The sequence below is a fragment of the Coptis chinensis genome, chromosome 5, assembly GCF_015680905.1.
Source record: "Coptis chinensis isolate HL-2020 chromosome 5, ASM1568090v1, whole genome shotgun sequence".
NCBI classification, from domain to species: Eukaryota; Viridiplantae; Streptophyta; class Magnoliopsida; order Ranunculales; family Ranunculaceae; genus Coptis; species Coptis chinensis.
This window is the reverse complement of record NC_141460.1, coordinates 72,910,921-72,934,868: the sequence shown is the minus strand read 5'-3', so window position 1 is coordinate 72,934,868 and position 23,948 is coordinate 72,910,921. Positions and strand designations below refer to the sequence as shown.

The window sequence follows — 23,948 nt, the reverse complement described above, 5'->3', positions numbered from 1 at the left end:
CGTTTTTTTTTTTTTTTTTTTTTGCAGCTGCACCTTTGGGACTGCCTACGTACCTTGGAGGATGAAACCGGACAGCAAGGATCAAGCACAACGTAGTTCTTTCCTTCTTCTTTTTTTTGCCTTTGGGGCTGCCTACGTACCTTGGAGGATGGACCTGACAGCAAGGATCAACCACAATGTAGTTCTTTCTTTCTTTTTTTTTTTGCTGCACCTTTGGGGCTGCATACTTACCTTGGAGGACGAAACCCAACAGCAAGGATCAAGCACATCGTAGTTTTTTCTTTCTTTTTTCTTCTTTTTTTTTTTACTGCTGCACCTTTTGGGTTGCCTACATACCTTGGAGAACGAAACATGACAGAAAGGATCAAGCACAACGTAGTTCTTTCCTTCTCTTTTTTTTTTGCTGCTGCTGCACCCTTTTTGCTCCCAACAGCAAGATCAAGCCACAACGTAGTTCTTTCTTTCTTTTTTCTTCGCTGCCTGCATTTGGGGCTACGTTACCTACGTACCTTGGAGGACAAAACCCCGACATACATGATACGATTTTCTGCTTCATAAGTCGTCAGCCTTGGACATAACATACAGCCTACTTGGTCTAGATTGAAACGCTTCTCGATCTTCTTCTTGTTGGTGTTTTATTTCGACGATCATCAGATCCCCTCAACGCTCTTATTGCCAACACCTTTTGCCCAGATAATTCCTTAGTACTTGTTTCACCCGAAGAGGATGAGTTGGTACTTGATTCTGCTGCGCCTGTTTCTTCTTTACTCTTCTTATGAAGCCTACACCGAAACGCACCCGCATGTGTCGATGGCGAGCACATGCAACTTCTCTTTTGAACTACTGATGATACTTCAACACTACAACTCGATCTATTTATGGTTGGAGAAGTCGAAGGTGATGGTGATGGTGATGACGACCTATAAGAAGGTCGCATTGGTGAAACTGAACGTGATCGTCGTTGAAAACTTCTACTAGGTAACGAAAAGGGTCCATTTGTAGCCATTATTGATTGTTAAAGAACTGTATGAAGGTTTATAGGGAGATGGGGAGAGTTTTTTTTTTTTAAAAGCAAATAAGGGTAATGTTTTGTGAACCTAAAGCTTGGCATCGGCGTTTGTTTTATAGGCAGTGGAGCAAAGCCTATTTCGAATTGTATTCGTAGTTAAGGTTCAGGAGGGAGATGGAGTTCTATTACATTTTCAATTCCGTAATTGCGTGACCATCAAGTATTAGTTTATGGGCCGAATGAGATGTGTACTCGTTATCTGGATTTCAATATCCAGAGTGCACACGTGTGGATTAGGTGGCAAGTCAACTACGACTTTTGTATATTCTGAGTTGGCCTACTTTCTCCGAAGAAATAGAGAGAGATAGAAATGGCAACAGCAAGTAAGTTTATAAGCATGGGAACTAAAATTGTTGCTGTTGGCAGAAACTACGCTGCCCATGCTAAAGAACTCGGAAACGCTGTACCCAAGGTAAAAAATCTTTCATCCTTATTAATTATTATTATTTATTGTTAAGATTAATATAAGTGTGATGGACTGATGGGTGTGTGATTTAGGAGCCGGTATTGTTTATGAAGCCAACGTCATCGTATCTACCAAGTGGAGGGAATATTGAGATTCCACATCCTTTAGAATCACTTGATCATGAAGTGGAGTTAGCTGTTGTGATTGGGCAGAAAGCTCGCGATGTTTCCGAAGCTACTGCAATGGATTACGTTGGAGGTAATATGTCTAATGTTAATTCTTAATGACTATATACTTATCATTTGTTATATGTCAGTCCTGTAATAGTTTATAAGTTTAGGCTGGATTTTGAAGTTAGATTTTGTTTGTTCTGGATTACAGTGTTTGTGTTTATATGGAATGCAATCTAGATATATGAATGTTTATTTGTTTTGAATATTGATTTAAATTAAAATAAGTGGTTAACTATTGGAAAATGGGACTTGTTTTCTTACACTGGAGAGTTTGTGTTGGGTTGCAATTGTCCTCCCTACTTTACTTATGTTGATGCCTCCATATGCTATAATTCTGTCATCTAAGGAATGCATTGTAACAATATTGAGAGTTTTGGCATTGAAAATACTGTGGGAGCATGGATTGCTCACTAACTAAAACGACGTAACACAACTTACGCAATAATTGCTCTTATTTTCTCATGATTAACCATAGTAAGTGACACTTTAAAGCCGGACCACTGACATTCATTTTTCATCAACATTTCAGCAGCACATACTACAAGCATAGCTTCCCCCTCCTTCATCATTTCGATTAGACATAGTTATATAACTGAACTCTATTGTACTAAAGAGGTATATGTGTCCTTAGTTTAAGTCAGGATACACAACTAGACAAGATAACTTTCCTCATTGTGCAATGGTGATCCACCCCACACTAACACGCTGTTGCTGTCCCCAGTAAGTTACCCGAGGTCTAAAACCCATGACAGATGTGGAGTTTTCCTCAAAAGGCCCCTACATTAGTATGTGTTAGATCATTACTACATATATCCAGGATAGTGCTACCCTCACCGCTCATGGGTTGAGTCTTGAGTGCCTTAGATAGGGAATTGCTTCTTCCCCTAGTATGTAGTAAGCAAGATTTTGGATAGGAGCTTTATTGCATGGGTGAAAGAGTGGAACTCTGGAAGTCTTGGAAGTGGGAACCTGTAAATGCTTTTCTCATTCTCTATGTGAGGACTTTAGGGAGGAAATGAATGCAAAGATCTTTAATTGTGATTTTACACACCATTCTACTGCGATCCTAACCTGCCATCATTTTTTTTTTTTTTTTTTTTTTTTTTTTTGTTTTTCGGTAAAGTTGAAATCTCATTAAAAGTGAAAAGAAAGTAGGCCAAAAAAGCCTACTATTACAATAAAACAAAATAAAAATAAAAACATAGCCACAATCTAACCCGCCATCAATTACTAATGCGTGATTTGAGAAAATCAGAACCCCCAAAATTTATGTACGCACTCTAGTTGCTCCTCAATCCTCAGTTAGCTTTTTCGTATCCCTCCCTCCTAAAACAAAGCTTTCTTATTATGTAGACATTCTTAACAGTCAATGCAACTTGAAATTTACTCAGCGAATTCTGTTGCATCAGTGTGCCATTCCCTAAAAGATGAAACTTTATTGGCTACTTACAAATGCTTCAGGTTATGCTCTTGCATTGGATATGACTGCAAGGGAAATCCAGTCTTCTGCTAAGGTAATGATCCTTTGACTCTCGTCCTTAATAACAATTTTGCATTTGATAATAATTCTTTGAGGGGGTGAATGAGTACTGAAATTAAAGAAATTGTAGCGAACTTTAAGGAGTAGTGAAAATATCAGTTTTTGCAAATCATGAGGTACCCAAACCAAAGTTAAATATGATGTTTTTAAAACACAAATGAGTGTATTTCACAACATTATAAAATCCATGGAATTATTTAGTGTAAAATGCTGTACCAGGAATGTTACATCCTGTACTAGTGGGCATCTGGCATGATTTTTTGTCTTCACAAGCATGGTCTTTGTAATGATGGGCATTAGATGAAGTTAATTATTATTTCTTAAAAGAGATGATTCCTCATCTACCTGTAACTATATTGTCCATCATAATTGTATGTTGATTTGGTCAGTTTGTCTGAACTCAAACTGTAAATGTTTTTAATTTTACCAATATCTTTCTTTGCATTTTCATTAGTCTGCAGGTCTTCCATGGACGGTGGCTAAAGGGCAGGACACCTTCACTCCAATTAGTTCATTTGTAAGGAACATATTTTATCATTTTGCTGTTTTTACTAAGTCTGAGATATGGATGATGGTATCATCAATTAGCTCGTCTCAATAAATCATGTTTTGAGTTATTTCCAATTTGATTAAGCAATCTGTTAATTAAAAATCTGTGTTTCCAAGACAAGTTGGGAATTGGATTGCTTGATTAGCAAGAGAATCCCAGTTCCATCTATGAACATGCTAAGGCCATTATTTGTAATTGGTAGTCTATGTTATAAGTTTATGGAAACACTTCTGTTTTGGTGATTTTCTTTTTTGTGAGCGAGGTATGGTGGTTTTGTTATTGTGACTTGGTAATTAAAGTTTGTTTGTTACTGTTTAATAAAAAAATCTCCAAGCTATCCACTATATGGTTTATTGTTTATTTACTTGGTGTTCATTGGAAGTTACACCCGCATTCAATTCACATCAAATTGGTGGAAATGCGGTTTGAGGATTCTAAGTCCTCAATGTTCCTATTTTTTTTCTTCTAAGTTAGTAATTTGTATTCAAATGAAAAGGTGTTACAAGAGGTTTTCTTAATTAGGAGTACATTTCCTAACTAACCAGATTCAAATCTATAGTAAGTTACATCAAGGGATTCCCACATTTGAGAATTTGAAGACGAAAAGTAGAAGAAAAGAAAAAGAAGTAAGAAGACATGGTGAAACAAACGTTTGCTGTCCCTGCTATTGATAATCAAGTTTTTCTGAATTTGTAATCAAAGTCTGTCTATTAGTCTATGGAAACAATTCTCCATCTATTGAACTGTGGGCTTATTTTATATTTTTAATTGTCTCCCCTCCTTCAATTCACATAAAAGAGTTTTACATATCTGCTCGCACTTCCCTACTCGAGGAATGTGTGCCAACTCAACATTTGGGACATTGCTTTCATGTTTAGTACAGATCTAGACTTATATCAATTCTCTTATACATTTAATTCTCTGCAGCTATCCAAGTCACTGGTGCCGGACCCTGACAACTTGGAAATATGGCTAAAGGTTGTAATTTATTTCTAGCTGATCCTTTCTTGTTGCTCCCCTATATATACTTGATTGTTTGTATACTCCTTACTAGGATCTTGACAACCAATGGTGTTAGTGCGACAAATCACCAGCTAGCTAGACTGCTAGAGTAACGTCCGTTTTTTGTCTGTTTAGATTGATGGGGAATACAAACAGAAGGGATTTACCAGGGATATGATTTTTAAGCTTCCCTTTCTCATCAGCCACATAAGTTCTATCATGACTCTTTTCGAAGGAGATGTCATACTAACAGGTATTACAGAATTATTCTAAATTAATATTCATTTGTATCATTTCTGAAAATATCTTTGTCAAAATTACAGCAGCTCTGGATTTATGATTCTCAATACTATTTTGCTATGAAGCACGGACACTCCTCTAGGGGCAACGTATCCGTGTCGGACACATATCGGACACCGACACTCCCCGACACGTGTCCGATACTTGATTTGGAGTGTCGGATTTATTAATTAATTTTTAGAATTTCCGACACTCCGTGGACACACGGGGGACACTTCTACATTTTATTCTTATTTTTTAAAAAGTGATTAAAATACTTAAAGAAGACACGACCCCTTTTATTTCACTCTTGAAATAAGAAAAATGAGGCACAATGCACAATTCCGCTTGATGATTGCCAAGTCCTTTTTATATATATTTGTTACAAATCTTCTGTAATTGTTATTTTTTTCGTTGGCATTAGCTTATATTATTGGACATGTATGTTGTTGTTTAATCTTTTAGATTTGGACATGTTCAAAACTAGTGTTCATATTTTGATTAAAATTTGGTGAAGAATGTTAAATTTCAATTATATTATATATATATATATATAGGGGATGGTTATATGAACTCCACTAAAACGAACTCCAAATGAAATCCACCACTTAACCCAATGAATTAGAACCTGATTTTTGGTGGAGATGTTCTCCACACAATAGAGATCATCCTCACAAAAAATCAGCTCATTTGAAAATGTACAACCTCATAAAAAATTATTTTGTAAGTTATGAAATTATCTAACGGTTCAGATTTTTTTAATTTCGATATAACTTTTGATAAAGTTAAACATATTCAATTGAGCTGATTTTTTGTGGGGGTATTCTCCATCATGAGATGTGTACTTTTACAAAAAATTAGTTCTCAATTCATTTTGTAATTTCATTTTTAGGAGTAGAGTAACTTTGGAGTCACTATAAGGTAGAGTTCATATATATATATATATATATATATATATATATACAACTTCACCTACAAAATGATTTAAAACCTAATCTTTTGTACATATGATCTACTAACCATAAGAACATCTCTACAAAAATTCAACTCGTTTGACAATTTTTAACATTGGCAAAAGATGATTGCAAAAACTAGACATTTCTGGACCATTAGATATTTTTCAAAAATGGACAACAATTTTTATCTAAGTTAGAGGATATCAAACGAGTTGAATTTTTGTAGAGATGTTCTTTATGGTTAGTAGATCATATGTACAAAAGATTAGGTTTTAAATCATTTTGTAGGTGAAGTTGTAGTTGTTTTAGATTTGGTCCTTATTTAAGGTCCTTTTAGGAGTCGGGCTGATATACATAATTTTTTTTAACGTGTCTATGACATATCTGTGTCCTACTTTTTTGAATTATGTCGTGTCTGCGTGTCCGTGTCATGTTGTATCTGTGTCGCGTATCAATGTCCGTGCTTCTTCATAGCTATTTTGAGTATTTTATGATGAAATGATCTTGGCCGAAATGGTTTGCATTTTCCTAGTTAGTAGACTTGTCCAAGCTTAATTAGCTTCAAAGTTCTCGCATTGTAGATTTTGTTTTGATTTTATTTGTTAATTACTAAGTACTAACTAAGTGGTCATTATGCATAAATCAAATTGCGATAGACAGATTCTCATGATTTATGCTGTCAAAGGCAACACCTAGGCATGCTTTTTTCTTGGTGAACCGCCTCCCCTTATGAAGGACCGCCTTGCATGCCCTACCTTATGTTATTTTATGTTGTTCCCCATAAAAGTATAATGCCCACTTAAGAAATGAGAAAAAATAACGAAATCTAGATATGTTTGTAAGCTTTAATGACATTACTAAATGATACATTTATTTTTCCCCTGAGTTTATAGAACATAGAATCGCTGAAAACATATTAGCATGGAGCCTAGCTAGGCATCGCTTAGGCACCACCTAGGAATTTGTAGACAGTCCACCTCCTCGCCTCGCATGACGCCTTTGATAGAATAGCTCGTGATCATTCTGCTAGTTCCTTCAATAAATAATATCAGATTGGCAGATAATTGACAAAGCAGAACCTTGATGTTAACTGTCTTACTGCTTGTCTTTATCTAGGCACTCCCCAAGGTGTTGGCCCTGTAAAAGCGGGGCAAAATATAACTGCTGGCATAACAGGTCTTATTGATGTCAACTTTGGTGTTCAGAAACGTCAGAGACCTGGCAGATGTTGAGATGGCCTTCATCCCGACAATGACAGTTTTGGCAGTAAGTATCTATCTATTCCCTGTGTCACTCCAAGCCTCCAATGTCAATGACATCTTGTACCATTTTTTTACTGTTGCTCTTCTTCAGTTGATTAGAATGTCATTGAAAAATGAAAAGACCATATCTGTTAATGATGGTCACCCATCAAATAAGATGAAGAGCTCCCCTCAGATTATTATATTTTTCTAGTGTATAATGTAAGTGGCAAATTTGTCTGAATCATAATTGAATGGGTACTAGTTTTATCGCCATTGTAATTCAACAAAATTTTGAAAGCTTTATAAAGAATCCTCATGGCATTTTATGGAGTTTGGTTATTTTGACTCTCATTACAATGCCTATACCTTCATAAGATGCTATCTGATATTGAACAGTTGCATGAACACTAACTTGTATTAAGCACAATAAGAGTTACACGGAGAAGCTTCATTTTGCGAAATAAGCTGCTGATGAAGTATAATTCTGGGAGGAAAAATTTGTAAATAATTTCTGATGAAGTCCTAAAAGAAAACTATCCAGCCTTCTTGCTCGATGAAGTGTCATAATTTCATATCTTACAACTACCTCAAGAAAGCATAATAAAGCAATTTAGAAGTTTTTGATGAACTTGTAAATGTGTGTACTGATTTCTTCTGCCCTTTCCTCGTTGATGAAGTGTCCAACTCCTTCCATCACGACTATTTCCTCAAGGAAGGGAACGTAACTTTTGAACCCACCTCCATGTATAAAATCCTTTGTTCCTGGGCTATTATATGTCAGATCCAGGTCTCCCACAATAAACTTGACAGGTACATTCACTTTTGCCCCTGTCCATGGTGCAGTGAGCTCCCAGTTTCTGCCGAATAATAAGAGAGAGAGAGAAAAGGACAAACATCAGTGTCGTCGGTGAACCAACTGGTTCTTACAAACGACAGACAATGATATAGAAAATAAATTAGAATTTTCCGGTATATGCTACTTCATGGTACTTTTAACATATTATGGTTCAGGTGTTCAGCTAACATACAGGTTTAAAGCTCTGTAGTAATTTAATGCACCAGTGAATCCTGTTTGATTGTATTTGTTTGCATAATAGTTGACATCCTCCTCTGATAGCCAAGAGGGCAAGGTGTATGGTCCATCGGTTGTGAACCCTTTGTCTCTAGGTATAAAGATTGGACCTGGACTGTGGTACGTAAGAAATTTATGCAGCACATTTGATGTACCAGCATGAGAGAACTGAGCTTCTATTTCTCCAGGCTCCTGGAACACAACTGGGAAACATTCAGTTAGATATGAAAATTATAATTGATCCTTGTAACAGATTTCAGAAGGCAATATTCACAAAAACAGTGGTGATGCAATGGTAGGCTGTGAGCAGTCAGATACAAATACACTATATACTTATATAGAAACTATTACAAATCTGCTCTGAAAATGCAAACATGTACTACACATTGCATTTTATTCCTTGGCGTTTTTGTCATCTTCATCTTCTTAGCTTGTTGTATGCGTTATTGGTTGAGATCAAGGCTACGCATTATGGATCTGTTCTTAAAATTTGTTGAAATGTCCTTTGCACAGAACCATTAAAGTCCAGACATACCTGGACTTTGAAATAGTTGAGGAACTTTAGGACTGATTTTCCACATCAGCATCTTACGTTCACGGTTCCATAAAAGAAAATATATATTGTTCAATATTAGTTTGGACGAGTATGTGGAAACTGAGCAATAAGCATGTCCAGCGGAGATTAGGAGTTATGTTCTATACGGAAAAAACAGCCTTCTAGAAATTTTGCCGTTTTATGCCCTGTAGTAAGACAACTGTAAAGGCATGATTTAGCTTTCCTTTACAAATACGGTTGGATGGGAACTGGAAAGGGCTATTATTGGGACCGAAGTTTGATGTAGGAGTTTAACGCCCACGATCTTGCTCTCGATTCGAGGGAGAGAAGAATCAGTGGGCGAGTTCATAGGAGGGTATTTATAGATGTTGAGAGTGAATCCTCGCCCACCACGTGTAAAGTGTATCACAAATGAGGGGTCTCGATTAAGGAGGTGTGCGAGTACTGTTTTTACAGGTCTGCTGTGATGATGTGGATTATTAGTTTGGGTGAGTAGCTTGCGGCAGTGGTCAGTAGCTGGTGGCAGTGATTTGTACATGTGCATCTCTGTTCATGATTGTTTCTAGAAGATAAACTGAGTCACGTTATAGCCTGGTTCACGTGCTGGCGCGAACTGTTCTAGAACGTTCTCTTATCTTGGGGACGCGATCTGATTCTACAGGTCGGTGAGGTATTTCCATCATGTTGAGTACGCGCCTGATATTCTTGAAGGAGGATATCACTCCCTTACACAGCCCCCTCTCAGTAGGGCGTGCTGGTCATGGAAGCGGCTTGCTAAGAGAAAATGGTAGCGCGTGCAGAGCATGTTTAGAGTTGGAAATACCTGACGAGCTAAGGAGAACGACCTATGCTATCCTGTGAGTTGGTGGGCACGGATGTTTGACATGTGTTCGTCACGTGAGAGGATCTGAGCAGTTGCAAAGACAACGTGCCGCCCCGTTTTTTCGGGATTTGAAAAGACAGGACAACTTGTTGGAAGTCGTGTGCGGTTAGGGCTAGGGTGTAATCATGGTGCCTTGGAAACTGGAGGGGCGGTTGTTCAAAGATTACGCTTGCGATTTTTGAAACATCATTTTGCTGCTTCGCCTTGTAGAAAATAAGTCAGTACCGCAACAAACTTCAGGTTAGTTTTCTGCCATTGTTGAACTCCTACTTCTTGCTTCATGCTTAATCTTTGCTCTAGAGTTGTTAGGACGTTTGCTTATTTATTAGCGGCTAGAATCGTTAGGGTGAGAGAGAGATGTCTGACTCAGATGATACGCGATCTGATAAGGTTCGCGAAGTTTTTCTTGGTTGGGTTGATGAGGAGGAATAGAAAGATGAGTCGGTGTGTGGGGTGAGTGAGGCTAGTGATGAAGATGAAGCAGTTGAGGAGGCTGGAAGTGGGGAAGATGAGGCTCGATCTGCATCTGTGGGTGCTGAAGTGAGCACTTCAGGTCTCTGTGAGGGGTCGGCGTCCAGCGGGCTGCCGCCTAGGGTTGTGGACAAACACGCTTTGAGGGCGTTCCCCTATTTAAGGAAAAAATATGGGATAACCATAAGCGGTCTGGAGATCCATGAGCCCGAACAGCACACTCTGGTTTTTAGCAATAGGTATACCCCACCGAACTATGGGGTTATCGTTTGTGAGGGGTAGCTGAGGGTGCATATGACGATCCCGTTCTCTAAGCTGGTTTGTGAGTTCTTGAACCGCTGTGGCAAAGCGCCTGTTCAGTTTGTGGGTGACACGTGGCGGTTGTTCAAGGTGTTTGACCTGCTGAACACCAGTGGTGAATACCGTATAGAGGTCGCTGATATTATTGAGCATTACTCTCTAAAGCGATCTCGGTTGCTTAACTTTAGCTTGCAAACCTGAGCTAAGCTGTCGAGCGTTCTGGATGGTGTGACTAACGAGTCTTGGGATAAAAGACCGTTTCGCGCCAGGGAAACTGTCGCGGCGGCGGGTTCGATGTGGTGGAAACTAAAATATGTGATTTTACTGGTGGGTACCGGTACACTCTTTGAGAATATTGACCTTACGTTAACTGAGCTGTATTGATATTGCTGTTTTATTGTCTTTGCAGATATCCCCATAGAAAAGGAGACGAGCCGAAAGGTGATTGAGAAGTTCGCTAGGTTGACTCGAGCTGAGAAGCAGGCGAAGCTTTCAGAAGTCGCACATTTCTTTAAAGAACGGGGTGGACCTGCGATTAGGGAGAAGAGGGAGGTGCAAAAAAGGGCGCGGGGTAAGGTGAGCGGGAGAACGTCGAAGAAGTCTGTGATGGAAAAACGTCGGAGTGATCTGGTGACTAGGGAAGATAAGAACCGCGCTCGTCCTGGGGTGAAGCGACCCGCCGGAGGTGCTGGTGCGTCTGGGTCGGGAGTTGGGCAGGGTCAAGAGGACTCGCCCTTCGATTTGGAGGACTCTCTGTTTGAAATCCCTAAACCTCGCTTGTCGACGAGGAAGGGTAACGACCCAGAGTCTCGACCTTCCAAGGTTGCGAGGGTAGCTGAGACCACGCTGGGGGGTGGTGAAGGGCGAACTGGGGGAAGGGTGGCTCATAGCTCGAGAGAGACCGATGCCCGACTTCAGCGTCCTGGGTGAGGACGCCCCGGAGGTCGGTCCGACTAGGGTTGTTGGGGATGCTTCTGGCAAGATGAAGGGGAAGGTTAGTATGAGAGAGACTGGTAAGGGGCACTCCAGTGCTAGGAAAGACGAGCTAGAGCACAACCTGATGTATATAGATGAAGTGACCGGGAAGAAGCGCTATGTGAGGAGGTCTGACTGCAGCTACAAGTCCGCACCCATAGCTTCTTGTTTGCTGGAGAGTATGTCGCTGAATGGTGATAGGAAAGACCTGGATGCGATGGAGCTGGAGTTGAATCTGAGGGTGATGGATAAGGCGATGTGCCTATTGAGTAACTTTTGCGTTCAAACTTGGCTGTGTTATTGTGCTATATGCTGTTGTTTGATGCTAACGTGATATGCTGTGCGAGTTGTCGCAGTTGATCGCTGGGTATCAGAAGCTGAAGACGACCGCTCAGTTCGCTAAACTAGAGAAGACGGAGGTCAAGTCGCTGAGGGACGAAGCTTTCGAATTTGCGAGCTGTGCAACAGTCTGAGAAGAAAGAACTGGACGCTTTGAAGCCCCAACTCACTGCCTTGACGCTGGAGAAGACATCTGCAGTGAATGAGTCGATCGGGCTGAAGCATGAGGTGGAGGCGTTGAAGGGCCAGCTAGTCGCAGCGAAAGCCTATGCTGAACGATATAAGACTTCCACATTGTAAGCGAAAGAGGCCTATCTCACCATCCGTGCTGAGGTGGAGGAACTGGAGAAGAAATTTGACGACCTGCAGGAGGAGCGGGAGCGAAGAGCTTCGGGAGAACGCGGGGGCGGGCCACTCGAAGATGCTAGCACTGTTCCTGCAGTCGTGCTTCCCCTTATTACTGGTGTGGTGAGTGATCAGCTTCAGGGTTCTGGCGAGCTAAATGTGGCCGCTACCGAGGCAGTTGTGGCATCTACTGGTGATCCGAGCTCTGCCCCAGTGTTGAATGTCATTCTTGCAGAAAACTTTGATGATGTCATTTGAAAAAGTTGTTGGTGTTTGTGGTTGTAATTGGCCTTTGGCCGTAAACAATAGAGCTAGTTTCCTGGGTTGACCTGGGCAGCTCGTTTTTCTTCTTTTCCAGTGATCATAATAACTAGTCGCTAATCTTTGGATTTCCGAGTATTCTCGCATTTCGGTTAGTCTCATGAACCGAGGCTTCCCCCGATATCGTCGGCCGCTCCTTTTGTGAATGTGAAACATGTTGTTTTGCTTTATATAAGTAGTATTGTGTATGATATGAATGTTTGCACTCTGTAAGTATGGGTATGTTGTTGCGACTTGTCGTACGGAGGGTACGGTGTCGATGACCTGTGACTTTGCTGGTCTGTCGTGCTTACTATCTGATTTAAATGGTGTAACTCGCACATGTCTTGAGGATGCAAGGGGCGTTCTTTACTTTGGAGCTGCCTAAGCTACAACGCGTGCGTGGCATGTGTAAGAATATGGGTGGGCGGGAGTCATGACATGATGGCTGCCAAGGTGGCGTGCCGTTTTGGCGTCTTGATGCCATCATGACCTGTCTTGGGAAGATACGTTACTTTACCATAAGTAGGAGTGTTCTTGGAAGAGCAAATGCATTTGCTCTTCCCTTGCTCTTCTTCTTGCTGCCACAGCTCTTCTCTCGCCTGTGTTGTGCGTTTACTTCGTCGGTTTACTTAGGTACGTTTGGCTTCTCTGTTTAACTGTCTCCCTCTATTGTTTTGTTGAAAGGGAACCTGAGGCTTGTTTATTTAACCTGCCTTCTGCGTAGGTTTCTTTATGGCCAGGTGCCGCAAATATGTCAGGGGAGGGGAGTTTGAGAGAGAGCTCCCCTCTGATAATGGAGGAAATGGAGTTCCATCCGCACGTTTATGGAGATCGTGGCAAAAGAAAAGATGTAGCGTCAGGGGCGAAGAGCAACGAGTGACCCAGGAGTTCAGGTCGCGCGACGGGTGGCATTGTCTTCAGGTCGCCTCGACAAGCTAACGACACTGGTCGGGCTGCTGAGGAAGCTAGCGACCTGGGGCAGGGCCATCACGTCGCTGGTGATAGTTCGCTTCCTCGCATCGGGGATGTGGGGAGCGAATTCTACTATATGGGGAGAACGGGGAAGAAGCGTGCGGTGAAACTCTCTGACTGCAACTTCCACTCGGCGCCCATAGCGATCTCATCGGGCGGGATCGTGGCTTTGGACGACGACAAAGCTGAGGTTGAGGATGAAGATATGGATACACTACTGGGCACCATGGACATGGCTACTTGTTTGGTGAGTGTTTACTTGCTAGGCTTGTCACTCTGTTTCGTAAGGGATCGTAACCTTGAACTTGTCCTTGTAGTTTCTGGCGGGGTACGACAAACTGAAGAGCTTATCGCAAAGACGCCGATATCGATATCAACTCCCGAAGTCGAAATGGGATGTCGGGCGAGCTACGTGGGGAGTTGACAAGACGAAGTTGGACGTGATGACAGATAAGTACCGTGCGGCTGCGGATGAGAACGCTAAGCTTGTTGCAGCAATGACTGATCTGCAAGGGAAGTTAGCGGAAGTCACCGAGTACCCCAAGCAATGTCAGGGGGTCGCGCGCAAAGCTCAAGATGCGTATACCACGGCCTGTGCTCAGTATGCCGAACTGGATGAGAAATATTTCCAGTTAAAGAAGGCACAAGGGGACCAGGGTACGGGTATGCGCGTTGTGTTGAGATCGGCAAGGCACCCTTCGTCGACTAGTGCTGCCCCAGAAGATAAACATGTTATGGTTGCTCCTTGATGGTGATTTCTCATCTTGTTTTTGAAAAAAGTTGAAGTTGGATAATTGCTTTGTGTGTTCTCCTCTCTTTGAGAGTTTTAAACAATAGAGCTGTGTTTTCAGGCTTGCCTGAACAGCTCGCCTTAGTTGATACTAAGAACTGGTTTCCACGGAAATGGCAGTTCGTTAATTTTGCTCCCATTGTTCAAAGAACCGATCTGGATTTTCTGGGTAGACCCAGTAGATCGGTGGATTGGAACTGGTTTCCTGGCCTTGGCCGGGCAGTTCGATTGGTGCCGACTGTATATGTAATGCCATGTTTTGCTTGCTTGCTTGTAATTATTATTTTGTATATGGCGCTTGTGGTACACCTCTGAGATTTAGTTTAAGAAAATGTTATGCTTGTGAATTATTTCTCAGGAGAGCAACCTCCCTGAGCTAATCTTAGAGGTATAAGTCCCCAACTAATGAGAATTAGGGAGGCCATGAGTCGGTAAGTTCCTGAGAGCGTTCTGCTTGCGAATAGCGTATTTAGCCTCTGAAGGCATACTGCTCACTGAGAGCGTTCTCACGAAGTTGATCCTAGGAGTATAGGTCCTCAACTTAGCAAGATTTGGAGAGGCTATGAGCCTGTAAGCTCCTCGAGGCGCTCGCCGCGCAAGAGTATTATTAAGTCGTTGGAGGCGTATGGCTCACTGAGAGCATTTGTAGCCCCTGAGGGCGTTCTGCTCACTGAGAGCGTTCTCTCGGAGTTGATCCTAGAAGTATAGATCCTCAACTGAGCGAAGTTTAGAGAGGATATGAGCCTGTAAGCTCCTGAGAGCGTTCTACTCGCGAAGAGCGTATTAAGCCGCTGGAGGCGTATGGCTCGCTGAGAGCGTTTGTAGCCCCTGAGGGCGTTATGCTCATTGAGAGCGTTCTCTCGGAGTTGATCCTAAAAGTATAGGTCCTCAACTGAGCGAAGTTTGGAGTCATCCTGCGTCTTTTTCAGAACTAGATCACCAGGCTGGAAGGATCTAGGATGTACTCGTTTCTTGTAGGACCTCTTTAGAATCTGTTGATATGATGCCACTCTGATAGCTGCCAGGTCGCGGCGCTCCTCCAACAAATCAACCTCTCGAGCTAGGACCGAGTCATTATGTCCTGACTCAACAAGCTCGGATCTAGTTGTTGTGATTGTCAGTTCGGTGGGAATAATAGCTTCGGTGCCATAACATAAGGAGAATGGTGATTCGCCTGTGCTGGAGCAAGCTGTGGTGCGATGAGCCCACAGAATGTTCTCTAGCTGGTTTGGCCATTGGCTCTTGTTCTTTTCAATTTTTTTCTTTAAGTTTTCTAATATGGCCTTATTGCTGGCCTCTGCTTGACCATTGCTTTGAGCGTACTGTGGAGTGGAGAATGCGTGAACTATCTTCCACTTGGCCAAAAATTCTTTGATCGTTTTGCCTTTGAACTGGGAACCATTGTCCATCACCAAGGTGTGTGGCAGACCAAATCTGGTGACAATGTGGTCCAAATGAAATTTCTAACATGTGACTCCTTGACATGTGCCAAAGGAACTGCTTCGATCCACTTAATGAAGTAATCGGTTGCAGCTAAAACGAAGCGGAACCCAGTGCTCTTCTGTGGGATGAATGGTCCCATGATGTTCATGCCCCACATGTGGAATGGCCAGGGACTTGCAATGCTGATCAATTCGCGAGCGGGTTGGATGATGTTGTGGCCAAAGGTTTGGCATTTGATGCATTTGAGCACATATATTTTGGTGTCGATCTGCATGCGAGGCCAAAAGTATCCTTGAGAGATCGCTTTATGGGCCAAAGAACGACCTCCAGCATGATTGCCACATTCTCATTCATGAATCTCAGCAAAAATCAATTGACCTTGAGTTGGACTTATGGATCTCAAGTGAGGTCCTCCAGCAGATTTTCGAAACAACTTGTTATTCATAACACAATAGCGATGTGCTTGATATGGTATCTGTCTGGCTTTGCTTTGTTCTCTGCCGGAGTGTGCCTTTTTGAATGTACTCTATGATGGGCTGCATCCATGTTTGGCTCATCTGATCCTCAGAGAGTGGGCATAGGTCGCTGACTTCTAAGACGTGCTCTACTTGGTAGGCAGGTCGATCAACTACTTCAATGAGAAGTTGTCTCGGGGCGCAGCTCGGTGTTTGAGTAGCCAAGTAGGCTAAACTGTTTGCGTGGCGGTTCTCATCGCGCAAAATGTGGTGCATGGAGGCCCTTTTGAAAGATAGAAGTAACTGATTAACAACTTTAAGGTATTTAGAAAGGTTACCTTCGTGGGTAGTGTACTCTTTAGCAATCTGGCGAACGACCAGTTGTGAGTCACTAAAGACTTGAATTTCTTGTACACCCAGCTGTAGCGCCATTCTAAGCCCCATAATTACTGCCTCGTACTCCGCTTAATTGTTGGAGGTCGCAAAGTCGATGCGAACTAATTTCTCCATTACTTCTCTGGCGGGCGATACTAATACGATGCCAACACCACTTCCGCCGGGGTTGTTGGAACCATCTACAAAGAGGGACCAAACAGTCTTGTCGCTGTGCTTGGGGGGTAGGATGTCTGTCTCTGGCTCCCAATGTAGATCGTCCACGGGGAAGTCAGCAAGGAAATCAGCCACGACTTGTCCCTTCTGAGGTCGCGTGGGACGAACTTCGATGTGATGTTCGCCGAGCTCTTCGCCCAAACCGCCAGAAGTTGTCTTGTTTTCCTTGTGAAGTATCTTCTTCAATGGGAGGTCGGTAAGTACTTTGATTGGGTGTGCCGGAAATATGGTGCGAATTTCCTTTGAAGAGTATAATAGTGCTAAAACCGCTTTTCGATGTAAAAGTAGTTCTTTTAAATTTGGAGTTAGTGTCTTACTCGTAAAGTATATTGGTTTTTCTGAGTTGTTGTCTTCCTTGAATAGAACCGAACTAATAGCGAAGTCTGATATTGCTAGATACAGCCCCAGCATTTCACCGTCTGTTGGTTTGGCTAAGACGGGAGGTGTTGTGAGATACTCTTTGAGAGTGGAGAAGGCCTGGTGACATTGATCGTTCCACGAGAACTGCTCACCTTTTTTGAGGAGTTGTAGGAACGGTCGTCACTTGTCTGATTCCCTGGATATGAATCGGTTGAGTGCAGTAACCATGCCTGATAGCTTCTGTATTTGCTTCTTTGTCTGCGGGTCGGGCATATCCAAGAAACGCGCGAATTTGATCTGGGTTAGCTTCGATCCCACGCTGTGAGACCTGATAGCCCAAAAATTTGCCGGAGGACGCTCCGAAAAGGCATTTTTCTGGGTTTAGCTTCATGCGAGTTCGGCGTAACCTGGAGCACGCTTGCTTAAGGTGAGTGAGGTGGTCACCTGCTTTTTTGCTCTTGACGACCATGTCATCAATATATACTTCCATGGTGTCTCCTAACATGTCTTGGAACATGTCAGTTACCATTCGTTGATACATCGCTCCAGCATTCTTGAGGCCGAATGGGAGAACGTTGTAGCAATAAATCCCCTGTTCGGTAATGAAGGATGTTTTCTCTTGATCTTTCTCAGCAAGTGGTATTTGGTTGTACCCACTATAAGCATCCATGAAGGAGAGGAGCTCATGGCCGCAAGTCTAGTCCACAAGTCGGTCAATCCTTGGTAACGGGAAACTGTCTTTGGGTGTTTCTTGGTTGACATTGGTGAAGTCAACGCAGAGGCGGACCGTGCCATTCTTTTTTGGAACCGCCACTATGTTAGCGATCCAATCTGGGTAGTCGACCTTTCGGATGAACCCGACTTGCTTGAGTTTATCGACCTCATCGTTGATTGCTTTTTGGAACCGTAGTGATAGTCTCCTAGGTCGCTGTCAAACTGGTTTGGCACTAGGGTTGATGTTCAACTTATGGCAGGCAACGCTAGAATCTATACCTGGCACGTCAATATACGACCAAGCGAAAACATCTTTATTCATGGACAAAAAGTTTACAAGCTGGGCTTTGAGTGTGGGGTTGAGGTTAGCCCCTACATAGACGAACTTAGGGTCGTCTTCCATTCCTAGATTCACTCGTTGCCTCTCTTCAGCTGGTCCCATAGCTTGTGTTGGGAGAGCGTCCTCTGGGGGGTTGAGCTCTGTGGATGCGTTGTTAGTCTGATGAGTGATTGGAGTTCTTTGCAAAGAGTTGGAGCATTTTTCGTGGTTATGACCACGAAGTGCAGGATGACTTCGTGGTTATGACAACGTAAGGCGGATTATACGCGGAAAGTTGTTTTGGCGGTAGGGGATCTGGTGGGGCGACCTCTGTGGTCTGAACAGGTGGAGCATTGGTTACGGGAGCGATCTCTGGTGTCTTGACGAGTGAGTGAGTGGCTGCCTTGGCAACTTTCAGAGTCTATTCAGATGGATAGGCCTTCTTGTTGGAGCCTCAAACGCTCTGAGTTGGTGCGTTGCCTCTGACTTCGGCGACCAAGTCTTTAGCCATAGTGTAGCTGGTGGGCTCATCTCTTATGCTGATTGGGGCATCAGCGGTCTTGTTTGCTAAGAGGATTTGATTACAGTGATAGGCTTCGAGCTGGTGCTACGAAGCTCCATCATGCCCCTGGGGCCTGGAAAACGGAGGACTTGATGCAGTGTAGACGGTACGGCCTACATTTGATGAATCCAACGCCGTCCTAGGATGGCGTTGTAGGACAACTTAACGTCCAAGACGCTGAAACGCGTGTTGAAGCTGACTTTATCCTCTCTTGATCCCACTGAAACTGGGAGTATAATGTCACCAATTGGGTCGGCTCTGGAGCTATTGAACCCATAAAGAGGAGCGATAGGATCTATGAAGACTGACTTGGGTAGGTTCATCTCCTGAATTGTGTGGTAGAACAAAATGTCGCATGAGCTGCCAGGGTCTATCGGACGCCGCTTAATCGGTCGATTCTCGATCCCGACGTGGGCGACAAAAAGCGATCGTCGTTGGGAGGAGGCAGATCTTGGTGAAGTCAGCCTCTATGAAAGTGATATCCCCTGAATGGTGACCCGAATGTCGCGGGGCGTGTGCTGCTTGTGAAGAAAAATGATAGACTTCTTGAAAAGCACCGACACGCCTTCGTTTCTCTCTGGAAGAAGTAACAGAATCATCTGGGAAAGTGATCATATGGATGGTTCTGCCGTTGTCACGATCTGACGAGTGTGGGCAGCGATCATGAAGAGAACGGTCGACGGGGCGTCCTCTGCTGCGGGAGCGAGCTTGGATGTTTTGGCGTTCCCTGCGGGGTGGAGATCTGCTACGCACTCGGCGGGCCATAAGCTTGTGGCGAAAGTCGCCGTCAGCAATGTTGGTGTACTGTTTTATCTGTCCGGCTTCAATGAGATCTTGGAGATAATGTTTCAGCCCCCAGCAAGTGTCGGTCTCGTGACATTTTGCTTTGTGGAATGCGCAGTAGGGCATGTCAGGTCGGTCTGCGGGTTGCCATACGCTAGGCTGGAAGTATGAGGCTCGCTTGATCTTTTCCAGTATGTAGCTGGGAGAGCGTGTCAGGACAGCGAACTCTCTGTTGTTATCCAAGTGGTTGCCTGATTTGGGTGCTTGCGACTTGGACCGTTTTTTGGCAGGTGGAGTGTCGTCAGAGATTGCCGCGACTTCTTGGTCATCTGATAGACCGTGGTAACGCAAACCTTCTTGTTGCTTAATATATTTGTCGACCCGAGCATACAGCTCTGACAGGGTTTCTCGACGCGATCTCATCAGCGACCTGGAGAGGTCTGTGTTACGCACCCGACAGGAGTTGGAGAATGCCAGTGTGGCAAAAGACTCTTTGAGGCCACTCTCCATGCATAACAGTTCGGCTTTGAACCGACCTAGGAACTGGCGAATGGTTTCATTCTCTCCAAATGATAACTGGAAGAGTGAATCCAGATCTACTTTTTATGTCTGTTGTGCACGTATTGGCTGGCAAACAGATCAGTGAGGTGCTTGAAAGTTTTGATCGAATCCGACTCGAGTGAAAAGAACCAATCAAGTGGGCCATCTTTGAGGCTGGCGGGAAAGAGCCGACAGTGAAGATGGTCAAACTCCGGGGAGCTGTAAAGGGCCAGGCTTTGAATGTAGCGGGCTACATGTTGGCCGGGGCATGTGCTGCCATCATACATTGGGAAACGTGGCTGGACAAAATCTTGAGGAGAGGGTTTACTGAGTACCTCTGTGGTGAACGGGGAGGCGCGGTATGTCTTGAGCATTTTCTGGACGATCTGGGACGCGTCTTTGCGTACTGCGCTCTGGTCGATCCGTTGCGACCATTGTCACCAAGTACGGTATGGGTTTAAAACGGTGTATTTGAAAAAAACTTAGTTCGTGTTTTAAACAGAACGTCTCGGGAAAAAAACGGAAAAAAAAAACGTGGGGCATAAAAAACGGGTTTAAAACGGTAAAACGGGTTTAAAACGTATAATACGTAAAAGAAACGGTAAAAACCGATGATAAAGAATATAATAGATAAATAATTTGATTTTTTTATAAGAGTGAAAAAAAGAATTGACACATAAAATAAAAATAAAAATAATACAAATGAAAGAAAATTCAAATACATGAAAGTATCAAATTATCATTACTCATCCAAATACTAGAAGTTTTAGATTCAGTACAAAAACACGACTCTAAATAAGATACTACTAATTACCAACCATAATGGCATAATCAAGTTCTACAAATAAGTTAATAACTTTAAAATTTATAATTAATTATTAATAGTCCAAAACAAAATAAAACTGTCTCAATAAGTCAATCTAACGCCCACTCTTCAAAAAGGAAAACTCCAAAACCTTTTTCTTCTTCGTGTTTTCTTTTAGATTAAAAAAAAAAAAAAGTTTTTAAACGGAGATTTTTAAAATCGGGGAGATTTTTAAAATCTCGGGTTTTAAACGTTTTTTAAGTTTAAAACGCGTTTAAAACGTTTAAAATGTTTTTTTTTTTGAAAAACCGGGTTTTAAATTGGAACTAGACGCCTTGCCAATATCTCGGGTTTTAAATCCGTTTTTTTCAAAAAAACGCCGAACTTGGTGACAATGATTTAAAGTCGTGTTTTGGTACTGAATCTAAAACTTATAGTATTTGGATGAGTAATGATAATTTGATACTTTCATGTATTTGAATTTTCTTTCATTTGTATTATTTTTATTTTTATTTTATGTGTCAATTCTTTTTTTCACTCTTATAAAAAAATCAAATTATTTATCTATTATATTCTTTATCATCGGTTTTTACCGTTTCTTTTACGTATTGTACGTATTATACGTTTTAAACCCGTTTTACCGTTTTACCGTTTTAAACCTGTTTTTTATGCCCCACGTTTTTTTACGTTTTTTTTCCTTTTTTTTCCCGACACGTTCCGTTTAAAACACGAACTAAGTTTTTTTTAAATACACCGTTTTAAACCCGTACCATACTTGGTGACAATGCTTTAAATAAGATACTACTAATTACCAACCATAATGGCATAATCAAGTTCTACAAATAAGTTAATAACTTTAAAATTTATAATTAATTATTAATAGTCCAAAACAAAATAAAACTGTCTCAATAAGTCAATCTAACGCCCACTCTTTAAAAAGGTAAACTTCAAAACCTCTTTTTCTTCTTCGTGTTTTCTTTTAGAAAAAAAAAAAAAAAAAAAAATTTAAACGGGTGATTTTCAAAATCTCGGGTTTTAAACGTTTTTTAAGTTTAAAACGCGTTTAAAACATTTAAAACGGGGGTTTTTTTTTTAAAACCCGGGTTTTAAACTGGAACCAGAAGCCTTGCCAATATCTCGGGTTTTAAACGCGTTTTTTTCAAAAAAACGCCGAACTTGGTGACAATGGTTAAGCCTAACTGGTTTGCGAGGCCTTGAACTTGAGCTTCAAGGCTTGCCATGCTTCGTGGGCTTGAGATATTTGGTTTTTGGTGTTTGGTTCTTTTGGTTTGTGTGAAGATGATGTCTCAAGTAATCGAGACCACAGACGGCGCCAATGTAAAGGCGTGATTCAGCTTTCCTTTACAAATTCGGTTGGATGGGAATTGGAAATGGCTATTATTGGGACCGAGTTCGGCTTAGGAGCGAACTGCCTACGTATCTTGCTCTTGATTCGGGAGGGAGAGAAGAATCAAGTCTGGAGTAGTTCATAGGAGGGGTATTTATAGATGTTGAGAGTGAATCCTCGCCCACCACGTGTAAAGTGTATCACAAATGAGGGGTCTCGATTAAGGAGGCGTGCTAGTACTGTCTTTATAGGTCTGCTGTGATGATGTGGATTATTAGTCTGGGCGAGTAGCTTGCGGCAGTGGTCAGTAGCTGGTGGCAGTGATTTGTACATGTGCATCTCTGTTCATGATTGCTTCTAGAAGATAAGCTGAGTCACGTTATAGCCTGGTTCGCGTGCTGGCGCGAACTGTTCTGGAACGTTCTCTTATCTTGGGGACGCGATCTGATTCTACAGGCCGGTGAGGTATTTCCATTATGTTGAGTACGCGCCTGATATTCTTGAAGGAGGATATCACTCCCTTACAACAACAGTAAGCATCATCTTATAATCTTCACCATCATGCTCAAACCTAATTGCCTAATGAGATAGTCGTACTTGTAAATTTTTCTTCTTCAAGATTGGTTTCGTTACAGATCATTTACATGACTCTCTTTTGTCTTCGTGGTTGTCTTATCTTATCGAGTCCTTTTTACGCCTCTAATGAAACTCAATTTATACATTTCTGAATGTTTTACTCAAATATACAGTCCGTAATACAACTATACAACAGATAACTTGCTTAAGAAGAAGAGAGAAAGAGATGGATAGAACCTGGAATCTGATGATATAGTAATCATTGCCATAGATAGTTTGCAAGCTCTCTATGGGCCTCCTTGAGGGGTTTCGTGGCTGAAAAGCCACACTCAGATTCACCAACGCCTTCACACGATCAGGACGGAACAAGCTCAAATACCACGCCATTATGGCACCCCAATCATGTCCCACAACAAAGACCTGCAAAGAAGTGCACGAAAGAACAGTACTACCGCCATTCACCAGCGTCATAAACAGTAATTATTTATTTATATGATTCTTGTTTATTTTTTGGGTGATAAATTACCTGATCGACACCAAGGGTGTCAATGAGAGCGATGAGGTCGCCAACTATGTGAAGACAAGTGGAATTATGGACTGAAGTATTAGCTTTAGTGTCACCAAAACCGCGCAGATCTGGAGCCACAGCTCGATAGCCCCTTGCAGCAAGTGAGACAATTTGATGCCTCCATGTGTACCAAAGCTCTGGGAATCCATGTATTAGCAACACCACTGGACCTTGACCTTCTTCAGCCACATGCATATTTATCCCATTAACAGCTACCATTCTATGTTCTATACCTTCAGATCCCTTTAACTGGAAACAGGCATAGACAAGAACAATAACAACGAGCCCATGTTTTATCCCCTCCATTATAGCTTTTGTGTCGTAGGTCATGTTAGTTCATATCATTTTATGCCCTATCCGGCCTTACAATGTTTACTAGCGTTGATGGGTGTGTGTATTTTCAAGTCACATATGTGGGCATATATAGGATGGATATGAACTTGTTTGATAGAGCTTGAATTGCTTGCTGTGATAACTGTGTTAGCTAAGTTGCTCTGAGTTAATCTTCGGATGCGTAAGTATTTAATAAAGCTTCTCATTTGTAAAAGCACAAAAGAAAGAGTCCGGTTCCTCTATAACCG

The 23,948-nt window shown here is 42.2% G+C and overlaps 3 protein-coding genes across 3 annotated transcripts; 2 read left to right on the top strand and 1 right to left on the bottom strand.

The window, feature by feature from the left end:
- The first annotated feature begins 1,269 nt into the window (after positions 1-1,269).
- LOC147498787 (Fumarylacetoacetate (FAA) hydrolase family) lies at positions 1,270-7,609 on the top strand. Its single transcript, XM_086560699.1, has 7 exons — positions 1,270-1,481; positions 1,568-1,733; positions 3,170-3,222; positions 3,703-3,765; positions 4,726-4,776; positions 4,936-5,053; positions 7,152-7,609. Exons 1-7 carry the CDS (start codon positions 1,380-1,382, stop codon positions 7,265-7,267), a joined length of 669 nt encoding a protein of 222 aa, XP_086416825.1. The 5' UTR covers positions 1,270-1,379; the 3' UTR covers positions 7,268-7,609.
- Positions 7,610-7,675: 66 nt separating this feature from the next.
- LOC147498785 (epoxide hydrolase 1-like) lies at positions 7,676-23,938 on the bottom strand. The gene is made up of 4 exons (XM_086560689.1): positions 23,326-23,938; positions 23,037-23,219; positions 8,308-8,543; positions 7,676-8,136 (listed from the first exon to the last, which is right to left on the bottom strand). The coding sequence occupies exons 1-4, from the start codon at positions 23,695-23,697 to the stop codon at positions 7,890-7,892; spliced, it is 1,038 nt and encodes a 345-aa protein (XP_086416815.1). The 5' UTR covers positions 23,698-23,938; the 3' UTR covers positions 7,676-7,889.
- Positions 13,572-14,849, top strand: LOC147498786 (uncharacterized). Its single transcript, XM_086560827.1, has 2 exons — positions 13,572-13,742; positions 13,813-14,849. Exons 1-2 carry the CDS (start codon positions 13,572-13,574, stop codon positions 14,242-14,244), a joined length of 603 nt encoding a protein of 200 aa, XP_086416953.1. The 3' UTR covers positions 14,245-14,849.
- Positions 23,939-23,948: the final 10 nt, after the last annotated feature.